We start from the raw sequence: 22,806 nt of genomic DNA on the forward strand, positions 1-22,806 counted from the left end.
ATCAAGCTGTTGTACAGCAGCGTAAACCGTGAAAGGTGTCACAACGCCACAATGGTTTAAGCTAGCTTGTTCAAGAGAGTTTTTTTATGTTTATGTTCCAGGACATTTTAAAGCTGCGGGATGTTCATTTCAGAACAAAAATCCTGATCTGAAAGTTTGTTAAATGACCAAATACCATAGGCTCCTCCTTGAGATTTCATTTCACTATCAAAACAGACCTTCATATTAGCTATAGGCAATTTTGTTGTTATTGAGACCAAGTATGCTGAACGGATGAAATACACAAGCTGCTGAAAACTAGTGGACATAAAGAAAGGACAGAAGAGTAAAAGGGCAGGCAGAATATGTAAAATGCAACTGGGACATGATCTCAACTCTCAACTGAAAAAAGGGGTGTTTCTCTTGATTCCAGACCAAAGGCCACTTTACCCGGAAAACTGTTCAGGAACAGGCAGGAACTTTTTTGGACAGTTGCCTAATAATCTCCTACAGTAATGATGTCTTCAAAGACAAAGGGGATGAGGCTTGGTGTGGGGACTAGACTCAAAAGACTAGTCAGAAAATCTAAAACACATTAAGACAAATAAGGCAGATCCATCTCTTGTCAGATCACATCGAGGTGCACAGGAACAGTCGGTGCAAGTCCAGATCTGTGGTGTAAATGTAAACGTAAGCCCCCAAATGAATAGAGGGCCTGGAGATCACAGGGAGCAGCGACGAACTGCCGATCACTTCACGTCACTTAAGTAGAAAACGCTGCACTTACTGTGGTCAGATAAATTAATTAAGTAGGTTTGAATCAGAGGGACCCAGCTGGAACCATTTACAGGCACAGAGCTGCACTTAAGAGTCCCATTGACCACATCTTATAGATATGAAGAGAGATATTGAGAGACAATACATTCTAATGTCTTATTTTAGCATATGATGGGAAAAAAGAACACAGCTTTTGCAATATTTCTCTTTCAGCAGTGTTACCAACACTATGTCCCATAAGCCCTGGACAGATACTTAAAGGGTGACCTGCTTGACAGACAGGGTTCCATAACAGACTGCCTCTTAACTCGCTTTTCCATTATTCCAAAAGTGTGTTGAAATCCCAAGTGTTTTCATTAAGAGTATTTGATCGTTCTTGGACAATGAACACTTAACTCAAATAGCACTTCCTGTAGAAAGGTCAAATCAAAGAAATGCTTAATAAGAGCTTGTACCAAGAAGCTAGATGAACAGTGGGCTAGACATTGGCTCTCTCTATAAGACCTTTTTAAACAAAGCCCATGTCTTTAATTAAATAGGTCTGCTGATTTACTGCTAACCAATCTGCGCTTTCTAAAGAGGTTCGAGTGGGGGATGCCACATCTACAGTACAGTACTCTACTAGCCTGTCCTACAACCCTCTTTGAGATAGATACAGCTGCACGTATTGATTTCAATTGATTATACAGCCGGAAAAAAAATCGGACTGAGTGTGCAAAAGACTTAAATCCATGTTTTATACTTTTAATGTGTAAACTCTGGGAGCCATCCGGACAGGGAGGGGTGTTATGTTTTGAGATGTTTTGTTTAGTGTATTGTGTTTGCTACACTACCAAGGGGATTCAAACAGCAGCTGGCAGCTTTAATCACAGAAGAAGCTACTGTAGCAGCAATTTAGCAAACCAAAATGAATAAAAAATGAAGACCGCAAGATTCTTCCTCTGGGCAGCAAACAAGTGCCCATTGAAAAAAAAACAAAAAAATCACGTTAACCAAAGAAATTCAGTCCTGTGATCGGGGAGCAGTCGAATTGTGAACGATGGAATCAACTACATATGGAAAACACAAATATGAGCAGCAGTCTTTGTAGCAGGGTAAACAAGTGTCTGTTGATTTTCTTTTCTTTTTTATAGTCAGCAAATGTTATGTGCAGAGTCAAACCAATATGAATCTGTTTGCAACCAATGTTGGTTTGACTCTGTCGATGAAATAGAATTTCCATTGACATTTATTTAAGATGAAGGTCTGTTGTTGATAGTAATAAACTGTTTTATTCTTATTTCTGTGCTTTTGTTCTGCTTAGCGTTGGGGTTCTTCTCAACCTGTCGGGGCTCAAGTCCGCTATAACAACGCTCTCACTATACATTATCCCTTACACAGTGAAACCCAGAGTTATTTAAAATTCAAAATAGCTGTATAGTGAGTGACATATGCATGTGCATGTGTGCACCACAAACACCTACAGGAACAGATGATTGAGGGAACAATCCACAACTTTCTCAAAAAACAGCTCAATCTGTTTGTTTCCAGCCTTTCCAGTCCAGAGACTCTCACAGTATCTTCTTCAGTCCATATTAAACAAGCACTTTGCAGGATTTTTCCAGCTTCCATTCAGCACATTTTCTCATTTTTTGGCATCAAAAAGTGAAAACCACATCCCTCAGTTTGCTTATTGCTGGACCTGTGGCACTGAGATTGATTAAGAGGTCAGAAAAAAAAAATCCCATTTCCATAGACATGCCAACTTCCATGACAAAAAGACCTTTCTTCTTCAAAGAGAAAAGTGGTCTGAGGAGATAAGCTGTGACTAAAGAATAATATAAGCATTTCATGATCCAACTTTTTTTTCTTTGTTTCCAAGTCGGGCATAGGTTCAGGAGTGGGTTGGTCGTTGGGTTGTGTCGGAGGTAGAGCGTCAGGCAGACCATGCTCTTCGTGCAGCAAGAAACAACAGCAAAGTATACGAACAGATTTGTTTTCATCTGTTGCAGGCGCTTGAGAAGGATAGTGCTTCAGAAAATCAGAGGGAGCAGTGTCTTGTCGGTCAGATGTTGTCGTCAAGTCAGACTTGCAATACAACCCCATTTTAATCAGGATTTTAATATCACTGTAGACAGAGAAAATACAGAATGACACAGGAATTTAGAGGCGAACTAGAATCTTTGACAACAAAAATTGTCTACATTTTATTTTCTGCCTGTTTCCTGGAAAAGGGTAAGTGATAGTTCTTTATTTCAGCTGCCTTTTCAATTGAGGCTTGAAGTAGGACTGTCCTGATTTGTAAACTAACCCAAGTTAAGATCAACCATTTCGTTAGGTACCCTAAGATACTATTTATGGATACACTTTACCTTAGCTGCTCTTTCTTGGAGTGTCTTTTCAAGTTTTCCCCTTGCATATATTATCAGGTACCTTACTTAATTATCCTTCTTAAGGTCAACCTATTTTCTGTTTTAAGGTTACTTTTAAGTTTGTTTAAGGTGTCCCTTAGGCGTCTGTTTCAAGGTTCCCTGAACAACTGTTCCCCTTAAGTACTGGTTTCAAGTTACCCCTCCTTACTAACACATAGTTATACTTTATTCAAGTGCTCTTTACTCTTTTACCTGACCTTGGTTGTATGGCCATGCTGTTGCTTCATGTAAGTTATGATCAAGTTATAGTGCATTACTTTTATTAGTATAAGTAACAGTGAATGAGAACAACTTGATAAAATACATATCATTTACCTCAAACTAAGCCAGGATTTTAATTGTGTATGTATTTGAGACAGAGGGAAGCATGATCTGTTCTTTCCTGAGAAATTTTGGATTTTTCAATCTCTCGCAGGTATAAAATGCCCAAAGCTAAAACTGCAGTTTTGATGGCATGCTACTTACATCCCCAGTTGAAGGCAATGGCGGTGGTGATGATGACGATCCCTCCCAAGATGGAGACAACCGACAGAAGCATGGCATTACGGCCGAGACGTCGCGCTCCGTCAATGTTGCCCTGCTGTAAACTGTTTCGGGACTAAAAACAGTGAAAAAAGGATTTAGTTGGATCAACACTAATGTCCTGTAGTCTTTGAAAAAAAGATAGTGATGTTGAGAAAATAGTTTTGCAGATGATATAACGTGTAAATTAGCAAACAAATGTCTTATTTTGATATTTCCCCATCACAATGATGCTTCATGATACAAGCTTAGGTACTCTAACTTGAAAAATGTGATTGGTTTATACATATGTCTGAGTCTGTTTTAGCAGAAACATCATAATAAGTATAAGTCAACTTATTTTTACTTTGACAGTCTTGAAATGTTTATGTTTCTTTGAAAACATTTTTACTTGCATGAAGTAGAAAAATACAATAAATCTGTTGGAAACTACTTAACTTTAAAAAAAATAAAATAAATCATATTGTTATCAAATTATAATTAGTGGGTTTTCCCTCTAATTTCTTATCAATAGACAGAGTCTAAAGTCATACCATCACAGAAAAGGTGAGGGCTACGATGTTGATGGGCCACAAGGGGCAGAAGCAGGACAGGATGGCCAGTATCAGGTAGTCCCTTGGCTTGGACCCATCCACAGTGGCCTCTGTGATTGCACTGGGCTGGCGGGTGAGTGAGGGCCTTGGTGAGCCCCCCACCACCGAGCCGGACCGGCTGCCCAAACCAGACCGACCGTTGGCATGGCCCCCGGGTTTAGCGTGCAGTTTGGGCGACACAGAGGACACTGTGGGAGAGGAATCGACCCTCACGGGACCAACGCCATTACCTGGAATAAAAGAAGTTAGCAGAGAACTCTTAAAAAAGTACTCATTAGGGAGCCTAAGACAGAGTTATATTATGATAAAATAGATAAGAATTCTTTGTAATCATCACTGTTTACAGTTGCTAAATGTAGTTAAGTAAAAAGTACAGCATTTAATACAGACAGATAATGAACTAGAGGTTCAAAAAAAGAGATAATGGAACTACCAATGTTAAGCATAAGTTCTCAACTTTAAAAAGATACGGATGGAGATATGGAGTGGAAGGGGAAGAAGAAGAAGAAGAAGAAGAAGAGTGGAATGAAATATGGGGAGAAAAGTGAGTTTTGGATGGTGGCCATGGAGATTCATGCACAGGTATATTTACTGGTCTCTATGTTGTCATCCATCACTGTAAGAAGGTCCATGTCTTTGCCCTTTCCTGTTTGATTTCCATCAGGAGCGTCTGAGGTTGGTGCTTGTTGCTCCGCAGAGACTGGTTGAGAAGTCACAGTGGCATGATGGGCTTCTCCGTCCTGCTGTGTGCTGATTGGCTGGTGTGGCTGCTGGGACTCTTCCATGCTGCTGGATGACTGTGTGGCGGCAGTGGTGGGACTTGTGGCCATCAGACGGTGAAGATAGAGCGAAGGGGGGAAGAGAAGCTGAAGGCAGGCTGCACTCTGAAATGGATTAAAGACATGGTGTTAGAGTTCATTACTATTGATCCTGATTGGCTGTTTAAATCATAAAAAGCCAATCAGGATACATTTCCTTCTCGGTTCATCTGACCTCCACCTGATGACGTTTCTGTCTAACCGACTTTCATCATGTCCTGACCAAGGCTGGTTAGACCGAAGCGTTGTGTGATTAAATAAACATGTCAGCACAAAGGCAGACAGTGTGCATGAGCTATTCTCATTGTGTACTGTACTAAGTGTAAAAGTGGTTGTGGTGCCCACACTACAAACTAACAAACAAACAAACAAACACTAAGCCTACTGCTAGTTTCGTTTTGGCACAGATACTATTTGGTGATGTTAAGATGAATGATTGTGGTTTTGATTAAAGGTCACATATTATACTCCTTTTTAACTAATTTAAATAGGTCTCAGAACTCCCTGAAACATGTCTGTGAAGTTTATTGCTAAAAATCCAATCTGATCCTGTTCAGCATGCCTGCAAACCCCTCTATTTCAGCCCTGCCCAGAACAGGCTGTTTCTGTGTCTGTAGCTTTAAATGCAAAAAAGCTGTGTCTGACCACGCCCCTCCAGAAGGGGTTTTGTGGCTAATGCTTTCGTGCTTACATGCTAAGTTGATCACAGTGAGAAGGCAGACTCAGAGGGCAGAACAAACACCTAGCTGTGGGAGTGTCACCCACCTTTGGAAGGGGTTACTGCCCTTTGTGATGTCACAGAGTGAAAATCTCCAAAAAGCCTGATAGAGCAAGGGAAAAGACTCTTCGCATAATATGGAAAATTGGTGTTTATAGACAGACTAGGGACACATTTTACTTTTTTAAAACCTTAGTAAAGTGTATTTTGCATAATATGTGACCTATTGTACTTTTGAACTATATAAGATAGAAGCTAAGCCCTGTCAATTTCATGAACTGTACACAACCCAGTGGATGGTTTATGAGGGTTTTTTGCAGAAAGGGAGACTGGTGCATTCTCATGTCAGTTCTATGTCGCTAAGATCATTTCTACTGACATCCTGCTGCAAAGTGGATATATGATACAGTGGTCCTATTCATTTTCTTATTAACTGCAGTGTTATTGAAATCTCAAGTCAGGAGATTTGAGAGAATATTAAGAGTGCTTCACAATAATACAAGAGCATTATTAGACTTCACAGACGTCTCTTTTAAGTCCCTGACGCTGAACCAAAAATAAACTATACACGAAAACAAAGACACACACAGAGTCTAAGGACTCGTACAAACACAAGGTAGGACTCATCAGGAACTAAAGATACACTGAAATACTTTGAAATATGATCTGTCAAAGCCAAAACTAAGGACATATGTACAGATCCAACAGAATGATATGTAACATGTTGTTTATCTAAGATCATAGCTCGCACAGTCAAGATGTGATATTCTTCCTCTGGCCATCAAGGTTAGTCGATAAAAAAATATTCTAGAGAAAAACAGACTTTGTGAGGAGTGTGATTTGGAAGAAGTAGAAAGTGAGTCCCATTTTCTTTTGGATTGCACAAAATATGATGATATTGGGGTGGACAGATGTGCAAACTGAAATGGCTGTTTGACGTGTTTAGGATTGCTAATTTTGTCTCAAAAGCTTGGACAAAAGACATGCTAGTCTTTTTAATTAGGGTTTATCTTGCTTTTGCTTTCTTTTTCTGTTCCATGACAATGAAGAGACCTACGATGCAATCTGATCCTGGAGCGTTTGAATTCATGATGTCATGTGAGCCCACACAGGCTGGGCATATAAATGTATGTTTGACACAATAATGGAATGAAAAACTTCAGAAACTTCCACATTTTCTGACCATGACTGAGGTTACACAAATTCAAGTGCCAAAATCAAGAACATGATTACTGTGGTCGTCAAAAGAAGAAGAAGAAGAAGAAGCGGAAGAAGAGGAAGAAGGTTTTTGTAACCTGAAGCATAATATTAATATAACAAATCTGGGATGTGTGTGGGTTGATTAGGTTGCCTCTTGCTGCCAGCTGCTGAGGTTTCTGGCTCCTGGCCTTGTGAGTAGGTGGACATGAGCTCAGGCTGTGTTTGTTTGAAGGTCACCAGGCCACTGATGGAGTTTATTTAGACTCATACGTCACTGAATGCCTCTTAAAACCAGAACCATCGTGACATATACATGAATCAGCATCAGTGAAAGTGAGGAGGGATATTAATCTGTCAGTCTTTACACTGAACGATGGCATTGATTATACTTTCACAGCATTTTAATAAAGATGGACAACTTTGACTCTTGTAAGAATTCAAGGTTAAGGTTAATTTATTCAAGTAGTGTACTCAGCACAAATTGAGATCCATGAACTTTCAATCCTTTTACTTCACTACATCTTGGTGACAATTATTGTTCTTTTTACAGCAGACCCTTTGTCAGTGTGTCTGTAACATAAAAAGTGTGCACCACTTTGCTACATTATTCAGACTGAATAACATGTTTCCTTGAAAGGGGTTTGCAAAAAGGCTTTGAACTATGGAAGCGATTAGTGATCAGAATTCAAATGATAAAGCTAATTTGAAAATTCAAATGCATTAACAGAAATGCTTTTTAATTTTCAGAATATGAGTGTATTATTTGACTCAAAAATAAAATGATGATTAATTTATCTAATTAGAATTTTAGTTTTCATCTTCAAAAATGCAAATTTTTTGACTAAATTAAAATGAGGAAGAAAATTACATTTGCTTTATCATTTTCAAAAATTGCCCCGCTAAATTTGAAAAGCCAAAGACCTTTTTGTTTTCATTTGAATTATGTCATACAATATGCATACATAGAGAGTAAAAGTACAATGCAAACTGGATGACTGAATATTCATTTTAAATATAGGTCAAATAATGCACCTATATTCTGAAAATTAAAACATGTTTCTGTTACTGTATTTTCGTTTTAAAATGAGCTTTTTCATTTGAATTATGATACAGATTTAGCGGGGCATTTTTTGAAAATGATAAAGCAAATGTAATTTTCTTCCTCATTTTAATTTAGTCAAAGAATGTGCATTTTTGAAGTTGAAAACTAAAATTCAAATTAGATTAATGAATCATCATTTTATTTTTGAGTCAAATAATACACTCATATTCTGAAAATTAAAAAGCATTTCTGTTAATGCATTTGAATTTTCAAATTAGCTTTATCATTTGAATTTTGATCACTAATCGCTCCCATATCGAATTACGCTTTCTCTTGATTGGCTGAAGTGTCAGAGGTTTTGACTAATCAGCAGTGGCATGTATAATTTCCCCACTTTTCAATAAGAGGTGTTCAATCCATTATTTTTTTTTAATAAATGTTTTACTGCGTTTCTTCAAGGTTTCAATTTGACTTGTTGTATTTTGTCTGTATTGAGACATCAACTTGTGCACTTTGTTCAAGAATAAAAACTTTAATTAACAATCCTTAATAATCCTACTGTTTTCTGCATTTCCACATGCTTTGAGGAACTAAACCCCAGCTTTGTTTTTGTGTGCCTTTTTTCTTTTGGAGAGATAGGACAGTGGGTAGAGTCAGAATCAGGGAGGGAGAGAGAGTTGGGGGTGACATGTGGGAAGGGAGCCACAGGACAGATTCAAACATGGACCACCTGCATGGAGGACTACAGCCTCCGTACACTGGGCACGCACACTAACCACTGCGCCACCAGTGCCCTAAACCTCTGAAATCTTTACCACAAAACCATACTGATCTTTATTTTTAAAACTATTAAAGAGCTTTATTATTTCTAATGAGTAATAGTTATATAGTGCCACACATTATTTTCCTAATGTAATATTCTAATGCAGACTTTTCTTCAATCAATGCAGATGGACCGCTGTAAATAATTCAGTCTCCTGCACTTCCTATCTTATCTCCTCCATCTTGAATCTGTTCCACTTCAATAAATGTTCCTGCGATCTTGTGTTTGATAAAAAAAAAGCTCCTCTCACTGCAGTGTGGATGTTAGATCCCTGTGGCAGAGGCTCATTGATCTGAGTGGAAGCCTGGAGTATGAGTCGCTGCATAGTCAGTCTTGAGTCAAATGGAACGTTGTAAAGCGATTTACGACAATGAACAGTTTTTAAAAAATGTAACTCTTCCTCCTAGATGTTATTTTTATTATTATTATTATGGCTCTCATCGTTCCTGATGTTATGAGAATGACAGCAAGGAGCAGAGGGATTTGTTGGAGCCAGAGCCACAGCTAGAACTAGCTCCAGGCAATACGGGGTTGCAGCCACGGAACCCCGGCTCAGCTGTCCCGACCTTGGTGTCAGAATCCAGGCCGGACTCGCTTTAAATCTCCTTGCTGCAGTAACATTATGTTATTCTGTGTCGTTCGATACAACTTTCCCATCTAAGCCAGACTTTTCTTTTCTGGTCTTACTCTCTGTCCCACAGAGCGCCACCTACAGGCCTGCAGTACTTCTGTTGAAATGGCTGAACTTGCAGCTTTTGTCTTCTTGCAGCTGTTTTCTGAATATGTTGATTTTTGACTTGTTTCGTTTATGTATTTGCAGCATATTTTGATGTTAATGGAGTTGTTACGCCTTTTTGTGTCATTTGCAGCGCATTTCAGCCGTTTTTGATGCTTGCATTTGCTTGTAGGCCTACGTCATTTGAGCTGTTGTCGAGCCTTTGCTCCTACCGGCCACCGTACAAACGCCATAAAAGACAACAGAAGAACAGATGGTAGGTGGAGGTAATGTACCTTCACACATATCGTCAGCCGTCACATTACACGTTTTTGAGGAATAAGAACTTACATTGTTGCTTATTTGAATCAAAAGGAATGTAAAACACAATATGGAAACAAACGTACAAAGCCTACATCACTTCAGTTGTACCTGAAGTGATTTGTAGCAGTTGATACTTTCATGAGTTATACTATTCCCATTCATTCGGCCAGTGTGCATGAATTGTCTTCTTTTTCTGTCACTGGTATGCATGCAGTAGATTTGGCTGTAAGGTGGACTAAAGAGCAGATTTGGGGGAGGGGCTGGACTGCAGCACCCTCTCACTGAACACTGTAATGACCTGCCAGGACTCAATTGATGACTTGTACTGTTTTCCCCCCGAGGAGTGAACAATGCAGTGCCGCCCCGCTCTCTAAAAGCTGACAATTGCAGTCTTTTCTTACAGAGTTACACTCGGTGTTAGTGTGGCAGCACCGGTCTGAGGGGCTCAGAGCTGCAGTGTAATTCAAAACATGTTACAAGATACAAGTGTTCTTCAAAGGACCTCTGCAGATACCGGTGAACGCTCCCGGTGTTTCAGAAGCACTGACTTCCTGTTAAACATTAGATGAGGCATACCATCACTCCGAAACAATGATGTAGAAAATATTGACGAATGAAATCCAGTCAATGAGTTGGTGTAAAAGCTGATTGCACAAATGCTGTTAATAATCACAAATGTTTGTTTTTCTTTTTCACAAGACCAAATCTAATATTTTATGTTCTATGTTTTAAGCTGCAGGCATTATTACATCATTATTTTGTTGAAATAACTAGTTTCTGTTTTTCTGAGCTAACGAGAAGTGGACTTTCTAGAGACACGTGGAGCTAAAAGGACAGCGATGCTACTTTTACAAGAGGTTCTCAAAGATGATGCATTGGTATGGTAACGGTTTAATTGTCAATAATAGCTTTTAAAGAAGTAAAAATCAGCTCAACTCTGAACCTTTACAGCATTCTAATCATTTAAATCCAACAACTGTGAATTTAATATTACTGCAACACAAACGTTTACCTTTTTACTGCATGTATGATACTTTTAATGTCTTCTGTGTTAGTAACTTCATAGTTTTGCTCAAAGGTATAATTATTATATGTATTGTATGTCGTACTTTAGCACCAGTCTCTCAGACTAAAACAAAACTCCCTCAGTGCTCCGCATCCTCCCCGCCTCTCCCTCAGTGTTTTAACCGCATGCAGCTGTTTCTACGACTGATTTCCATTTATACATGCAGCTCAAAGTTTATTTGGTTCAGTTTTTTTAGTATTTAGTAGTACTAGTATTTTAGACCAGAGTCATGTCTTCAGTTTGGAGTGCGTTGGTTCTCTTTATTGTACTTTTGGGACAAAACTCTGCCATTCTACGGACAACATCCCTGCAGGGTGACAGAGCTGATGAACGGTTGGACAGGGAGGGCTTCAGAAGAAAAAACAAACATGTATGAAACTTTTTTTTTTGTATCTGACTGACACATAAAGAAGCTAAAGAAAGTCCTGTCCAGTGTTAACACAGAGCAGAGCACAACGAGCCCAAAGGGAGTTAAAAAGTCTCTCTTTTTTAAGAAATTCATCACTCAATGATATTTGTAGTTTGGATATATTTCATTTCTGCTGTATTATAACTTTATAGTTTCTGTAAGACACTTTTGGTCTGTGTTGATTTTGAAGCATCCTGGAGACAAAGTGGTACATCTGATGCTTTTTTTCTTAAGTGTTTTTTTTATTTTACAAAAGTCAAGTCTCAGCATCCTTATTTCTTACCTGTCCATTGGTAACCAACACTGATGTCTTATCTTTCCAGTGGTAAATATAAAAAAATGGGCTGTTTCAGCAGCGAGGAGTGAGTCCCTTCATCTGACAGTGACCCTGCAGCAGCAGCTTCAGGCAGTAAAAATAGCTACATAGAAAAAACAGTCTTGTCAATTATTGTTTCATTTGCCTAAGTAGGGCACATAGAGATGCCAGTATTCATTTCAGTCTGTTTTCTGATCAGCTAAAAACTCCTCACTTGAGCTTTAATTAAGGTATTAAATGCAGGACTTGGAGACGTTTACAGTTTTGTATACTTTATCTGGAGTTAAGGATCTGAATACTGTCGATTTTTCACAACAAAATCTTGGACAGAATCTGTGTTCATGTTTCCCCCTGATTGTTCTGATTCACATTCAAACCTGAAGAAAAGGTGAAGGGTCTATAATGAAAGTTGTGAATATTATTAAAAAGGGTAGGGGTCTAAACGGACAGCTCCCACAGCAATTAACCTGCTGTTGCTTTCCTTTCTCACTAAGAAGCAGTGTCGACTGCATCTGGCGGCCTCGGACACTAACTGTATGAGGCAGGAAGGAAAATCAGCTGGAACCATTAAAGCCATCAGGCTCTGTTGTTTTTAGCTCTGCTGGAGCAGAGTAATGACTCTGTGCTTGATAATGTTTATTTCATGCCGGAGTTGGAGGATCATTTAGCTGCTGATTCAACACCACCATTACATACAGACTAACTGGGGGTTAGTCAGTTTAGATCAGAGAGTGTAAGTGTTTCAATGAGACTTCACTGATGGAAGAAACGACAGCATTTTAAAATCTGTGGCTGACCACAAACTAAGTGAACGTAGCCTTAGCCGTCTTCCTCGGGAGTGACGAGCAAAGCTGATGTAGAAGTACCTTAAACCTGCAATCTAATAGTTCGCTGTAGGTGATTGTGGAGAAGTCTATGAGAGAACCAGCCAACTTTCTGCTAACTTTCGTTCTAATTCAGAGTTGAATGGATGATAAAGCAGAGAATGTTTCAGATTGACAGTTATTACCACGGAAACCTGAAAAATGACTTTTTCAGTGGTTGAATTTAAAGCTCTGAGGAGTCTGCTATATTTATTTTTCCTTCAAGTAAATTTAGTTTCACGCCTGTTCTTTTCTTTTTGCCAATTAATATGACAGCTACTGTGAATAACCAATGTTTCTTGCCAATTAAACTAGCACTATCTGGTCACCCTGCCATCCTCTAGGGATGAATATCGTCACTAGATATATATGGTTTTATATGTGTGAAATCTTAAACCTGTAAAACACATAAATCTATCAGATGTAAGTAGAGCAGTAAACAGTAAAAATCTCTTGCACATAAAGTGTAGATTGTAATTAACTACAGTACTTGTTGTAATGGCTTTAAATGCCCATTCTGCCTCTCAGTGAGTTTGGAAAGTATATAAATAAAGCTACATATTGCAGAGGTTGTTATTCAGCCTCCTCAGATCCGTTTTAGCACAAAAATCAATTTTTATTTCTTGTTGGCGGAGCTGCACAAAACTCAAATCGCAGAAAGATTGAGTTTTTGTTGAGTTTGTAGCGCTTTAACTCGGACACACACTCACTGCAATGCCTCATTAAGTTCACACAATGACACGAATTCTACATGTATAGCAGTTTTCATTTTTCCATAATGGACTCTGTCAAAGGGGTAAAAGTTCCAATTCATGTTTAAAATTGAGGTGGTACTCTGTGGTTGTGTTGTAAAGACTGCTTCATATTGAAAGTTAAAAATCTGGCCCCCTAAAGGAGCTTTAACAAAAATGATGGACACCTAATATAATGCAGTTTAGTTCATCACCTCTGCACTCTACAACCTCAATAGAAAACAGATACGTTGATGAATATTTCTCTGACTGAACATTATTTTGTATTTGAAAGGTAGTATTTGTGGCTGAGCTCTTGTGTACTCGATGAATTGTCTGCTGAGTGAGTATTTATATTCAGTTGTCGTCACACAGCAGCAGATTTCTGCATCCAGAGGCTCTGATGCTGCGCTTGCTGCTGCAGCGCGTGTACCAGTATCGATTACTTCAAACAAAGCAGAAGCTCTGCTAAACTTCCAAATCTTTTTTTGGGAAAGCAGACTTTACTTGCCGTTGCATTTGTTTTGGATGTTTGATGGGGGTGGGGGTGGGGGTGGGGGGAATACTTGAGAATTATTTCTGTTAATTTGAAGTAAATCAGTGTCTTAAAAATGTACATTTAGGTTTGATTTTAAATTGTGATTAATTAACATTCTATATTCCTAATCTCACAGTCAAGTTTCTTCGTTACTTCACTAAGATTTGCACAAATCCGGTTCTGATTCTTGATGAGAGACACATCCCCCAGTCCCCCCCCCCCCCCACCCCCCCCCCCCCAACCTCCCAAAAAAAAATTCAAAGAGGGTACATGTCTGGGGAAAAAGACAATCCCTGCTCTTCTGCGCTGCACTGTAACACCACCTGGTTAAATGGGTGGGGGGTTAGGGTTTGTCATATCTTCTGATCGCAGGTAAGCCTTCAAGAAAATGTTTTAATGGCTTAGCAACAACATGGACTCCGAGTCTAATCATGTTCTGAAAACTGGATGCGTCCAATCAAACCAGAGGTTCATGATTCACAATTGCATTAAGAATGACTTAAGTACTTTTTTTTTTCCCATATGGAGATCCTAACATTACACGTAGAGATAACCTAAGATCCAATCTCCAGTGAGGGTCTTACATTTGTTTTTCTTTTTAATGTTAATGTGATGCAAGAAAACACGCAGAATCATCATCTTCTTCTGATTGTTTGGTGCTGCTCCACAGATCATCATCATTAGCAGCAGCAGCAGCATCTTGCTGACTTCAGTCCAAGATCTGAAGACATGAAACTGAAATCTGAATGACCTTGTAAAACCTCAAGTTGGCCGGAGGAGAAGAAAGACACGCCTGACACTGATCATTGTTAAACTCATGTCTGTTACTTCTTTCCACAGCTCCGACCTTCACCCTGCTGACACACTCCGACCACACAGTCAGCCATGTTCCTGTCGCCTCACACACTTTAATCCACATTAAGATAACAGCTCAGTCTAACAACCATCTGCCCACTTATTTCATCTCCGCACTCAAAGGCTAAGTCAAACCTTTTTCTGCTCTTGGGCAACAAATAAACATCCATATGTGTTTTCACAATTCAAACTCTCAAATTGGGTCTTCAAACTGAAAGTACGGAGGATTTGGTTGTAAAGGAATGGAAAACAAGTCAGTATTTACAAGTATTCGCTCCAATGTGCTTACATCATGAATATTTTTTTCATTGTCACTGATTAATCTTTCATTGCTGCCTTTTTTTTGACCATATGTCCCCACAGAGCGAGTACATGGCAAGAGCACAATAAACAGTGACTCCGACTAACCGGCTTCTCATAGGGTTTCTATATAAAAGCCAAATATTCAAATGTGACTGAATCTTTCCTGTAAGTGTCAGGAAAAAATATAAGAATGATAAACTATGTCATGAGGAGCTGGGGAGATTAAAAACTGCAACGTTGAGCCTTGAAAGCGTCATGAATACGACCATATTTTAATACATAATTAACAGATTTCACCGGCTGTACAAATGCACCAAATGCAGACAAAAGGAAAGGGAAAGAGTGATGCAGGACGAGCAGAAGGGAGCCAACACACCCACAGAGTGAGTGAAGCAACAGAAGCACATTTAATACACTCATTATGTGGAAAAAGAAGATTTTTACCTGGTCCTAATCTACGGGCAGCTGCAGGCTGATGTTCATGGTGTCTCTGCAGGAGGAACAGGAGGTACAATCCAGTGGTGCAGATGCAGCAACAGAACTAAGAAATAAAAAATAATGAAATCTTAATCTTAATGAAAAACCTGGTAGATCTTATTTTTTAAAGGTTAAAAAAGCTCTTGAGCCTGTTTGGTTTTATTAATGAACAAGGTTTTTCAGGTTTCAGATGAAGCAGAGCGGTGGGATGTCGCTGCAGCAGCTCTCTGTCTGTTCCACTGCAAGAGGTAAAAGGAAAGGGAGGGGTGCTTTAATGTGTGTGTGTGCTCGTGTGCGCCTGTGTGTATGTGCCTGTGTGTGTGTGTGTGTGTGTGTGTGTGTGTGTGCAGGAGGCAGCACTTTCACTACAGTGTCTTCTTCCCTCTCCATCCTCCTCCAGCATGAAGCTTGAGGATATTAAAGGTAGTTCTTTTTCTACCCTTTCAAAATAAAAGTTTAGTGTGTGTAGATTCAAGATCCATTATGATCGGAGAAAATAATTAGATTATTTAGTGAAGCAAAGTGATTGCACCACTTTATAAAATGACTTTACTACAAGTGATGTATGCCACCAAATTTAGGCAAAAGTATTTGACAAAAAAACAAGAAGAAAAAATGCCCAAACACTGTTTGTTCCATCAAGCGTTATTCATCATTTTTCAAATGGGATATGTTGAAACTGAGCTAATTTTATAATTTATATATATATATATATGGATATGTATATTATTTGTATAGGACTGCATCTTTTAAGTATTTGTATTAACCATAAAAAGTAAAAAGAAATGTCTACATAGATCTTTTGCATGTTTGGTTTGTAAAAATAACAAGTAGTGTTTTTATTCATTATTATTTTAATATTTTACAAAAAAGGCTCATCCTGCAGTCAAATGTATCACCCAATGTGAATCTTTTTAAGAGGAAATGTAAGAGTAAAACTGTTCTGTTGATCACATTGCCTGACACCTACCCTGCTGCAGTGGGTTAAAAAAACTTTATAGAAGCTCATATCATCGATATCAATAGTCAGGTTCATAAAACTAAAGGCTACTTACAGGAGCTTTTCATGTGAAGTTGTACAATAATTAGAGCTTTAAGATATACCGTATGTATGCTGTAAACGTACCCTCTGAGTATAAGACCTAAGGAAGACAGTTACCTCAAATGTTTCCTCTTATTTTGAAGGAAAATGGTCCCCTTTCCTGTATGGTCTTGGCTGACAGTGGATGTTTTGCCGCACGTTTTTCTGTCCCTGTCCTGCTGTTTTTCTGCTGATGGAGCACATTCCCAACAATGCACCAGATACACTTCACATTCTGCAGTGACAGTAATAAAGATAATCATTCAGTTTAGTATTATATGTTGCAGGTGTCAGTCATGAATTTCATAATCATCTCAGTGTCAATGTTCAATATCTGTGTCAATTCCATCCATATGAACTCCTGCATGGTGAAATACTTTACCTTAAACAACCCTAGAAATGAATCCTGACACAGGAAATAAACATACACACATCCCATTAAAGAGATTTGATTCCTGTATTACACAATAGACCCAATCTTATATAGATTTGATTTTTTTACTGCCCACAAGACATCACTGAGGAACCACAGGGAAAAAAAAGTGCACAAATCAGTGTTATCGCCACTCTGGGGCTCCTATCCATCTCATGCTCTTGATCTTTGTAGCACATAAAGATTGGCAGAACAATAACTACTTTGTATTGTGAAGTATTGAGAAAGAAAATTGAAAATCTGGCAAAATGGTTATTAACTAAATTGATTGATATGATTAACTGGGAGAAAGCACCAACCTCCTAATGAAGAATGGGCTTCACATGGAGCAACTAGCTGTTTGTAAGAGGGCGACATATTCTCTGGTGAACAAACTTACACACCATACATTTATATTCTTCTTGATTATCACAAACTCTATCCTAGAAGACTTAACAAGTCTCTGTAAATAAATGACTAATAGTCTTTGAACACAGAGCAATGACATAGATACAATTTAAAATAAGTATTATTTATTATTACACTCAAGGCCACAAGGTAAGGTACAGGTATAGTATGTCACTATACCTGCTCCATATTTTCAAACTGGTTGTGTGTGTGTGTGTGTGTGTGTGTGTTAGTTTTTTCTTTGTCCACTTTTCTGATGCCTGCCTCTTTGTATGTGGAGAAGTGATTTTAATTGGCTCTGATCAGATCTTTGTTTCTGTCTGATGTGGAATATTAAAACAAATTCATATAAAATAATTTATTAATCTAGTCTTAAGTAATACATATGTGAAGTCTTGTGTAATAACATGTAGAATTAATACAAAATAAAATCAGTATATATTTCTTAGAAGGCACTTTATTCTGAAGGAACACGGACAACCAATCCAAATCGTGAGAACCGTTTCCTGTTTCGTTTGTTGTTGTCTTGCACTGTTTCCTGTGTGGATGCTGCTGCAGCAGTCTGTTTTCAAAATGACCAAACTCCAGCTACTGAACGCCTACCTTACGGAGCGGCTGGCGGTGGTGGTGAAGGAGATCATCGACGTGGTGGAGGACACGGTGACCGAGTACCGGGAGGAGACCGCCCGAACCAAGCAGGAGAACGAGAGCCTGCGGAGGCAGCTGCGGGACATCCTGCTGCTGGAGGCCGAGACTGAGTGGCTGAGTAAGGGCCAGCTAGTCAGCTAGCTCCGAGATCAAGCTTCAAAACTACCCCCCCAGAAATAGTCCAGTTTCAAAGTTCAAAGTAATTTTGCCTCAAATATCGAAATTAAACACAAATTGCATTGTTTTTCCAGTCTAACTAAGTTCCGGTCTTTAATTCGGCACCTATAAAATATTCTAAATCGCTCGAATTTAAGGACAAAAAGGTTCTGATCTTAGCATTTAATGTTACTTCCTCTTGACCCACATCTTGACATTATCTGATCTGGTTAAAGATAAAAGCAGCGCTGCTTCTTTGTGTAGCAATACTTCGAATTAACCCTAAATGTTTGTTCTAACAGAATCCATAAATAATTATGTGTTCATGGGTGAAATCATGAATGTATTTTATTTTATTACACTGGTAGGAAATTGCATAGAGTTTTGCATACATGTGATTTTCTACAAATGTTAGTACTAGTGCTTTTGGGAAGCGAACTTGGAAGTGATTCTTCCATGGGCTCATTTGACTTCTCGTCATTCCTGTTTCTGTTACATGAATTTGGCTGTTTATCTCTAATTTCTGTATGCAACAGGCACAAATGCAATTATACAAATTCCTTAGTAAATTGTAGAATAATACATTTTAGTTAGCAGAACGATATATGATGGTTTAAAGTTGGAGACACAGGCCATGATCTAAAATAAAGGATACAGCTGAGAGGATAAGTTATTTCATTTACTTACGGTATTGGAAGGTAAAATGTATTATGACTATTGACATTTAATTTTTTTCCTGTTACTGTTAGTATGTTGAAATCTTGATAAAACCTTTACATACTTGTTGTACCTTTAACACATAAAAAGCTATGACTGTCTCTTTCCACCCTGTGAAGGCGGCTGCAGGATACTTGTTGATAACCTCTGTGTTACTGTGTGGTGTTCTAGGATCGACCAAAACCAGTCTTGGGTTTGCAGCCTCAGACCAGCAGCAGTTACCTGATCTGCAGCTTAGATCCCGCTCAGAGGAGCCAGACTCCACCCTGAACCAGCCCAAGCGCCCACTAGCCGACGCAGCCGAGCCGATTCATGAGCAGGTCGTTTCTCTGCATCTCCCATCACTGCAGAGCGAGAAGTTCTCAGGGCCGGTAATCCTGCCACGACAGAAGAAGCCTGCTGAGGTGAGGGAGTCTGTCTTGAAGCCTGAGCCTTACAGTGAGTTACTGCAGAACGCATCACCTCCTTCTCCTCACTGCTCCCTGAATCCTTCTGCCCCGTCTGTCCCTAAAATTCACGTTGCTGTACCTGTGCTAATAGAGGAGTCGCAGGCCACAGCACCTGTTCTGATCAAAGCTGAACCTGAGGAATACAAAGTGAGCGAACCTGAAGGTGAAGCCGAATCTTTGACAGCGGCGGGACAGGGTCAAGTCACACAGGAACAGTTGAACATCAGGACAGATTCAGACAGGACAGTCTTGGTGCTTTCAGACCGACACAGAGCTCATCGAAAAGAGAAATCTTCTCATGAGAAGCTGACACTTACTAATGAAGGTGCAGCTGCTGCTTTTCCCGAGCTCGTCCACCGCTGCCCTAGGTGCGGCGAGGTGTTCGACCGGGCCAGCAGCCTCCGACTCCACCTGGAACAGAAGAGAAAGACCTATGCCTGCGAGTGGTGCTGCAAGTCCTTCGCACAGTCTGCAGACCTGCGGCGTCACCTGCGCACGCACACAGGCGAGAGGCCGCACCGCTGCAACTTCTGCTCCAAAAGCTTCAGCCAGAGGGGGAACCTGCGTCGACACCTGCGCATCCACACGGGGGAGCGGCCCTATAGCTGCCCGTACTGCTTCCGCACCTTCAGTGACGGAGACACCATGAAGAAACATAAACGCACACATTTAGGAGAGAAACCAGAGCGCAGCGTTCAGTGCTCCAAGACATTTTCAAGAACCGGCAGCTTGCAGACACACTCAAAGAAGGACATGTGTTTCATGGCAAATGCCTGATTGGTCCATTTAAGGAAGGTCCGTCTCTTCAGGAGGGTGAGTGCTATCACAAGCCAGAGGGGTGTAGATATGAAGACATAAAAAAAACAAAAGACAAATTAGTATACAAATCTTAATCTCAAAACTACGCTCTCTGCAGGACAGACTACTTAATGTCACACTTTCTAAATAACTCCAAGTGTTTTTTCATTTAGCCAAAAAAGAGCAAAATAAGAGATTCTGATACCAGTAAACTCTGACAGGTCAATATTGGCTAAAAATGATCAATGGTTGGCTCTTTTACAGAACCGGCCAAACTTTTAAGACAGGGTACTCATACAGAGAAGTCAATGGCTGGTGTAGGCTGTGGAGATGATTTGGCAACTCCTGAATCCACTTTTTACATTTTGAGATTCAATCATTTGGCGAGTTAAGATGTTTTGATAACAGACCGGAAAGGAATTAAAACATATTTACGGCCCACTGGCTTGTGATGCAGCACCATCAAGGTTTATGATGATAGAAAAGGGAAAAAGTCGAGCAGCACCAATGAAAGAACAGATCTGATCTACATTCACCCTGACAGTTTTACTTTGTTCCTTGTGACGATCATCTTTAACAACCTTTTGTGTTTTCATCCATTGGACGGCTATAGTTTACAGGCAGCTACACTGATTATTCACGCCTTCATATTTATTCATCTTTTTTATACATTTTTATCCCTTAAGTTTTACTTAAAGAGCAGGTATGTGGTTGCTGGAATGACCGCCTGCAGAGGATCCATCAGAACGTCTGCACCAGTTTTAACCCCAAAAAGGGGGAAGAAAAACAGACTCCGGACTTTTTAAGTCCACATTTCTTGGAAGAGACTATTGCACCCAACAGAGTCACTGGTAATCAGGGAGGAGAAGTTTGAAGAAATAATGTGATGGAATCAACTTTGCACTTACCTTGTTATTCGGGGAAAAGATTTATAAATGGCACTGTGATAATTATAGTTTTTCTCGCTGACCGTTTTACTGGCAAAATATATCCAGGTATGATCAGCACACACATTTAATTAATTAGCCAGTTTATTCAATACATCCCCATTTGCTCTTATGTACCGTAACTGTGGTTTTGGGTATTGTTTTGAAACAAAAGCATTTATAGACACATAATAGAATATGAGTATTTTCCACCTAAAAACAGCCCCCTCCTTTCTGAGGATGATCATGGGATCTGAAACTCCAGAACAGCTACTAAGTAGTAGTTTGTGTTTTTCAAGCTATAGTAGGAAGTTTCACTAATCATTTGTTTTGCAAAACTGGTTGCAGGTGTAGCTTATTAAGACTGTATCTGCAATGTTCTAAACATTGTCCAGGAGAGCCTCGTGTGTGAACGCTAACAGCTTGAGTTATCAAAGGTTGAGCTGGGTGGGAACTTCGTGAATGTAACAACTCATGCTCTTTTCTGCTAGCCAGTAGGTTTTATTGCACTCCTTAATTTAAGCTGTGAATACATCCAATTAGGTGTGTAATTGGAAAGGCCAAAACTGTCCTCAAAGCATTTGACTCTGTTGCCTTGTGCACCATCTTGAAAATGTTCTTAATATTACAAGGGGATTGTTGCAGTGTTGTTGTTTTCTGTCATGTGCCTCCTGGGACCCCCCGCCTTCCCTTCCTCTAGTGTCTGACATGGTAAACCTCCCGCTGTGAGGGGCATGTGCGAAAGGGCAACTCTTGTAAATGTCAGGGTCAGGCTGTCCTGACATTTTCGATATGATTTGATATCAACACGTGTTGGTCTTTTTTCACATCTTATTGAAGAGCTTCCTGAATCCTGTCGTCAGAACAAAATAGTCCCTGCTTTCACCTCGATTTTTTTTTCTTGTGCTCTAAAGTTATGCCTTCTTTTAGATATATTTTACTTCTACAGGCTTCCTGCACTTCAGCCCTTCTTTTTCAGTCTGGGTGCTTCTGTGCACTCCTGAGCCCAAGCCGAGCAAATGTAAGCACCAGCAGGGACTATTTGAGTGCAAAGGCATCTGTTTGTGGAATCAATAACAAATGCTCTCAAATTGAGACACCAGGGTCTTGAATAGAGATAGAAAAGAAGCCCTTGCACATTCTGATGTTGGGATGTTTCGTTTTCTACTGTGTTGGCACTCTTCCTGGCTGGTTTCCACTGAACTTTAACACAAAGAGACCGAAAACATGTTGAATGAACATACTTAGAGAAGTGCACATTGCGTGGATTTTAACCTGATCAAATGAACTCTTGAGAAGAGACTTTTATGTCTTCAGAGCAGACTGGATGCTGCAGTACTACACAGAATAATATATTATTTATATTTTCTTTGATCAGTGTTAGAAGGTTCTTATCTTGTCTGATGTCACTCCTGGAAATATATGTGCTTTTGGAGACGGCTGATTGTGAATCGTGAAGAGAGACAGCTTCACACTGCAGAAGGAAAAGACAGTTCTGATATTTTTTACAGAAAAACAAGACGAAACATTTTGCCAGCGGTGAAGCTTATTGGAGTTACACAGTGAATGTGTTGATCTCTGAGGACCTTCAATTCTGTGTGATTATGTTTTGTATTGATGTGAAACGTGCTGTTTTTTTTTTTTAGACAAAAATAAATACTTAGTCAAAGTGCCTTGCTTCTGAAACATTGATTTCTGTTCTTTAAACATTCAGTGCAAATTCTTTAAATA

The 22,806-nt window shown here is 39.5% G+C and overlaps 2 protein-coding genes across 2 annotated transcripts; one reads left to right on the forward strand and one right to left on the reverse strand.

The window, feature by feature from the left end:
* Positions 1-1,854: 1,854 nt before the first annotated feature.
* On the reverse strand, positions 1,855-15,733 carry LOC109996513 (trafficking regulator of GLUT4 1). Its single transcript, XM_020650673.2, has 5 exons — positions 15,448-15,733; positions 4,875-5,166; positions 4,223-4,512; positions 3,633-3,765; positions 1,855-2,863 (listed from the first exon to the last, which is right to left on the reverse strand). Exons 2-5 carry the CDS (start codon positions 5,110-5,112, stop codon positions 2,847-2,849), a joined length of 678 nt encoding a protein of 225 aa, XP_020506329.2. The 5' UTR covers positions 5,113-5,166; positions 15,448-15,733; the 3' UTR covers positions 1,855-2,846.
* Positions 15,734-17,887: 2,154 nt separating this feature from the next.
* Positions 17,888-22,748, forward strand: LOC109996514 (uncharacterized). Its single transcript, XM_020650674.3, has 2 exons — positions 17,888-18,147; positions 19,074-22,748. The coding sequence occupies exons 1-2, from the start codon at positions 17,928-17,930 to the stop codon at positions 20,126-20,128; spliced, it is 1,275 nt and encodes a 424-aa protein (XP_020506330.1). The 5' UTR covers positions 17,888-17,927; the 3' UTR covers positions 20,129-22,748.
* The last annotated feature ends 58 nt before the right edge of the window (positions 22,749-22,806 follow it).

The sequence above is a fragment of the Labrus bergylta genome, chromosome 16 (assembly GCF_963930695.1).
Source record: "Labrus bergylta chromosome 16, fLabBer1.1, whole genome shotgun sequence".
Classification (NCBI taxonomy): Eukaryota; Metazoa; Chordata; class Actinopteri; order Labriformes; family Labridae; genus Labrus; species Labrus bergylta.

Excerpts from the sequence above, each read along its gene's own strand:
- LOC109996514 (XM_020650674.3), top strand. The coding sequence starts at position 17,928 with ATGCTGCTGCAGCAGTCTGTTTTCAAAATGACCAAACTCCAGCTACTG. Across the intron at positions 18,148-19,073 it reads GGCCGAGACTGAGTGGCTGA|GATCGACCAAAACCAGTCTT; the intron begins GTAAGGGCCAGC and ends GTGGTGTTCTAG.
- LOC109996513 (XM_020650673.2), bottom strand. The coding sequence starts at position 5,112 with ATGGCCACAAGTCCCACCACTGCCGCCACACAGTCATCCAGCAGCATG. Across the intron at positions 4,513-4,874 it reads GGATGACAACATAGAGACCA|GTAATGGCGTTGGTCCCGTG; the intron begins GTAAATATACCT and ends CTTTTATTCCAG. Across the intron at positions 3,766-4,222 it reads CCCTCACCTTTTCTGTGATG|TCCCGAAACAGTTTACAGCA; the intron begins GTATGACTTTAG and ends CACTGTTTTTAG.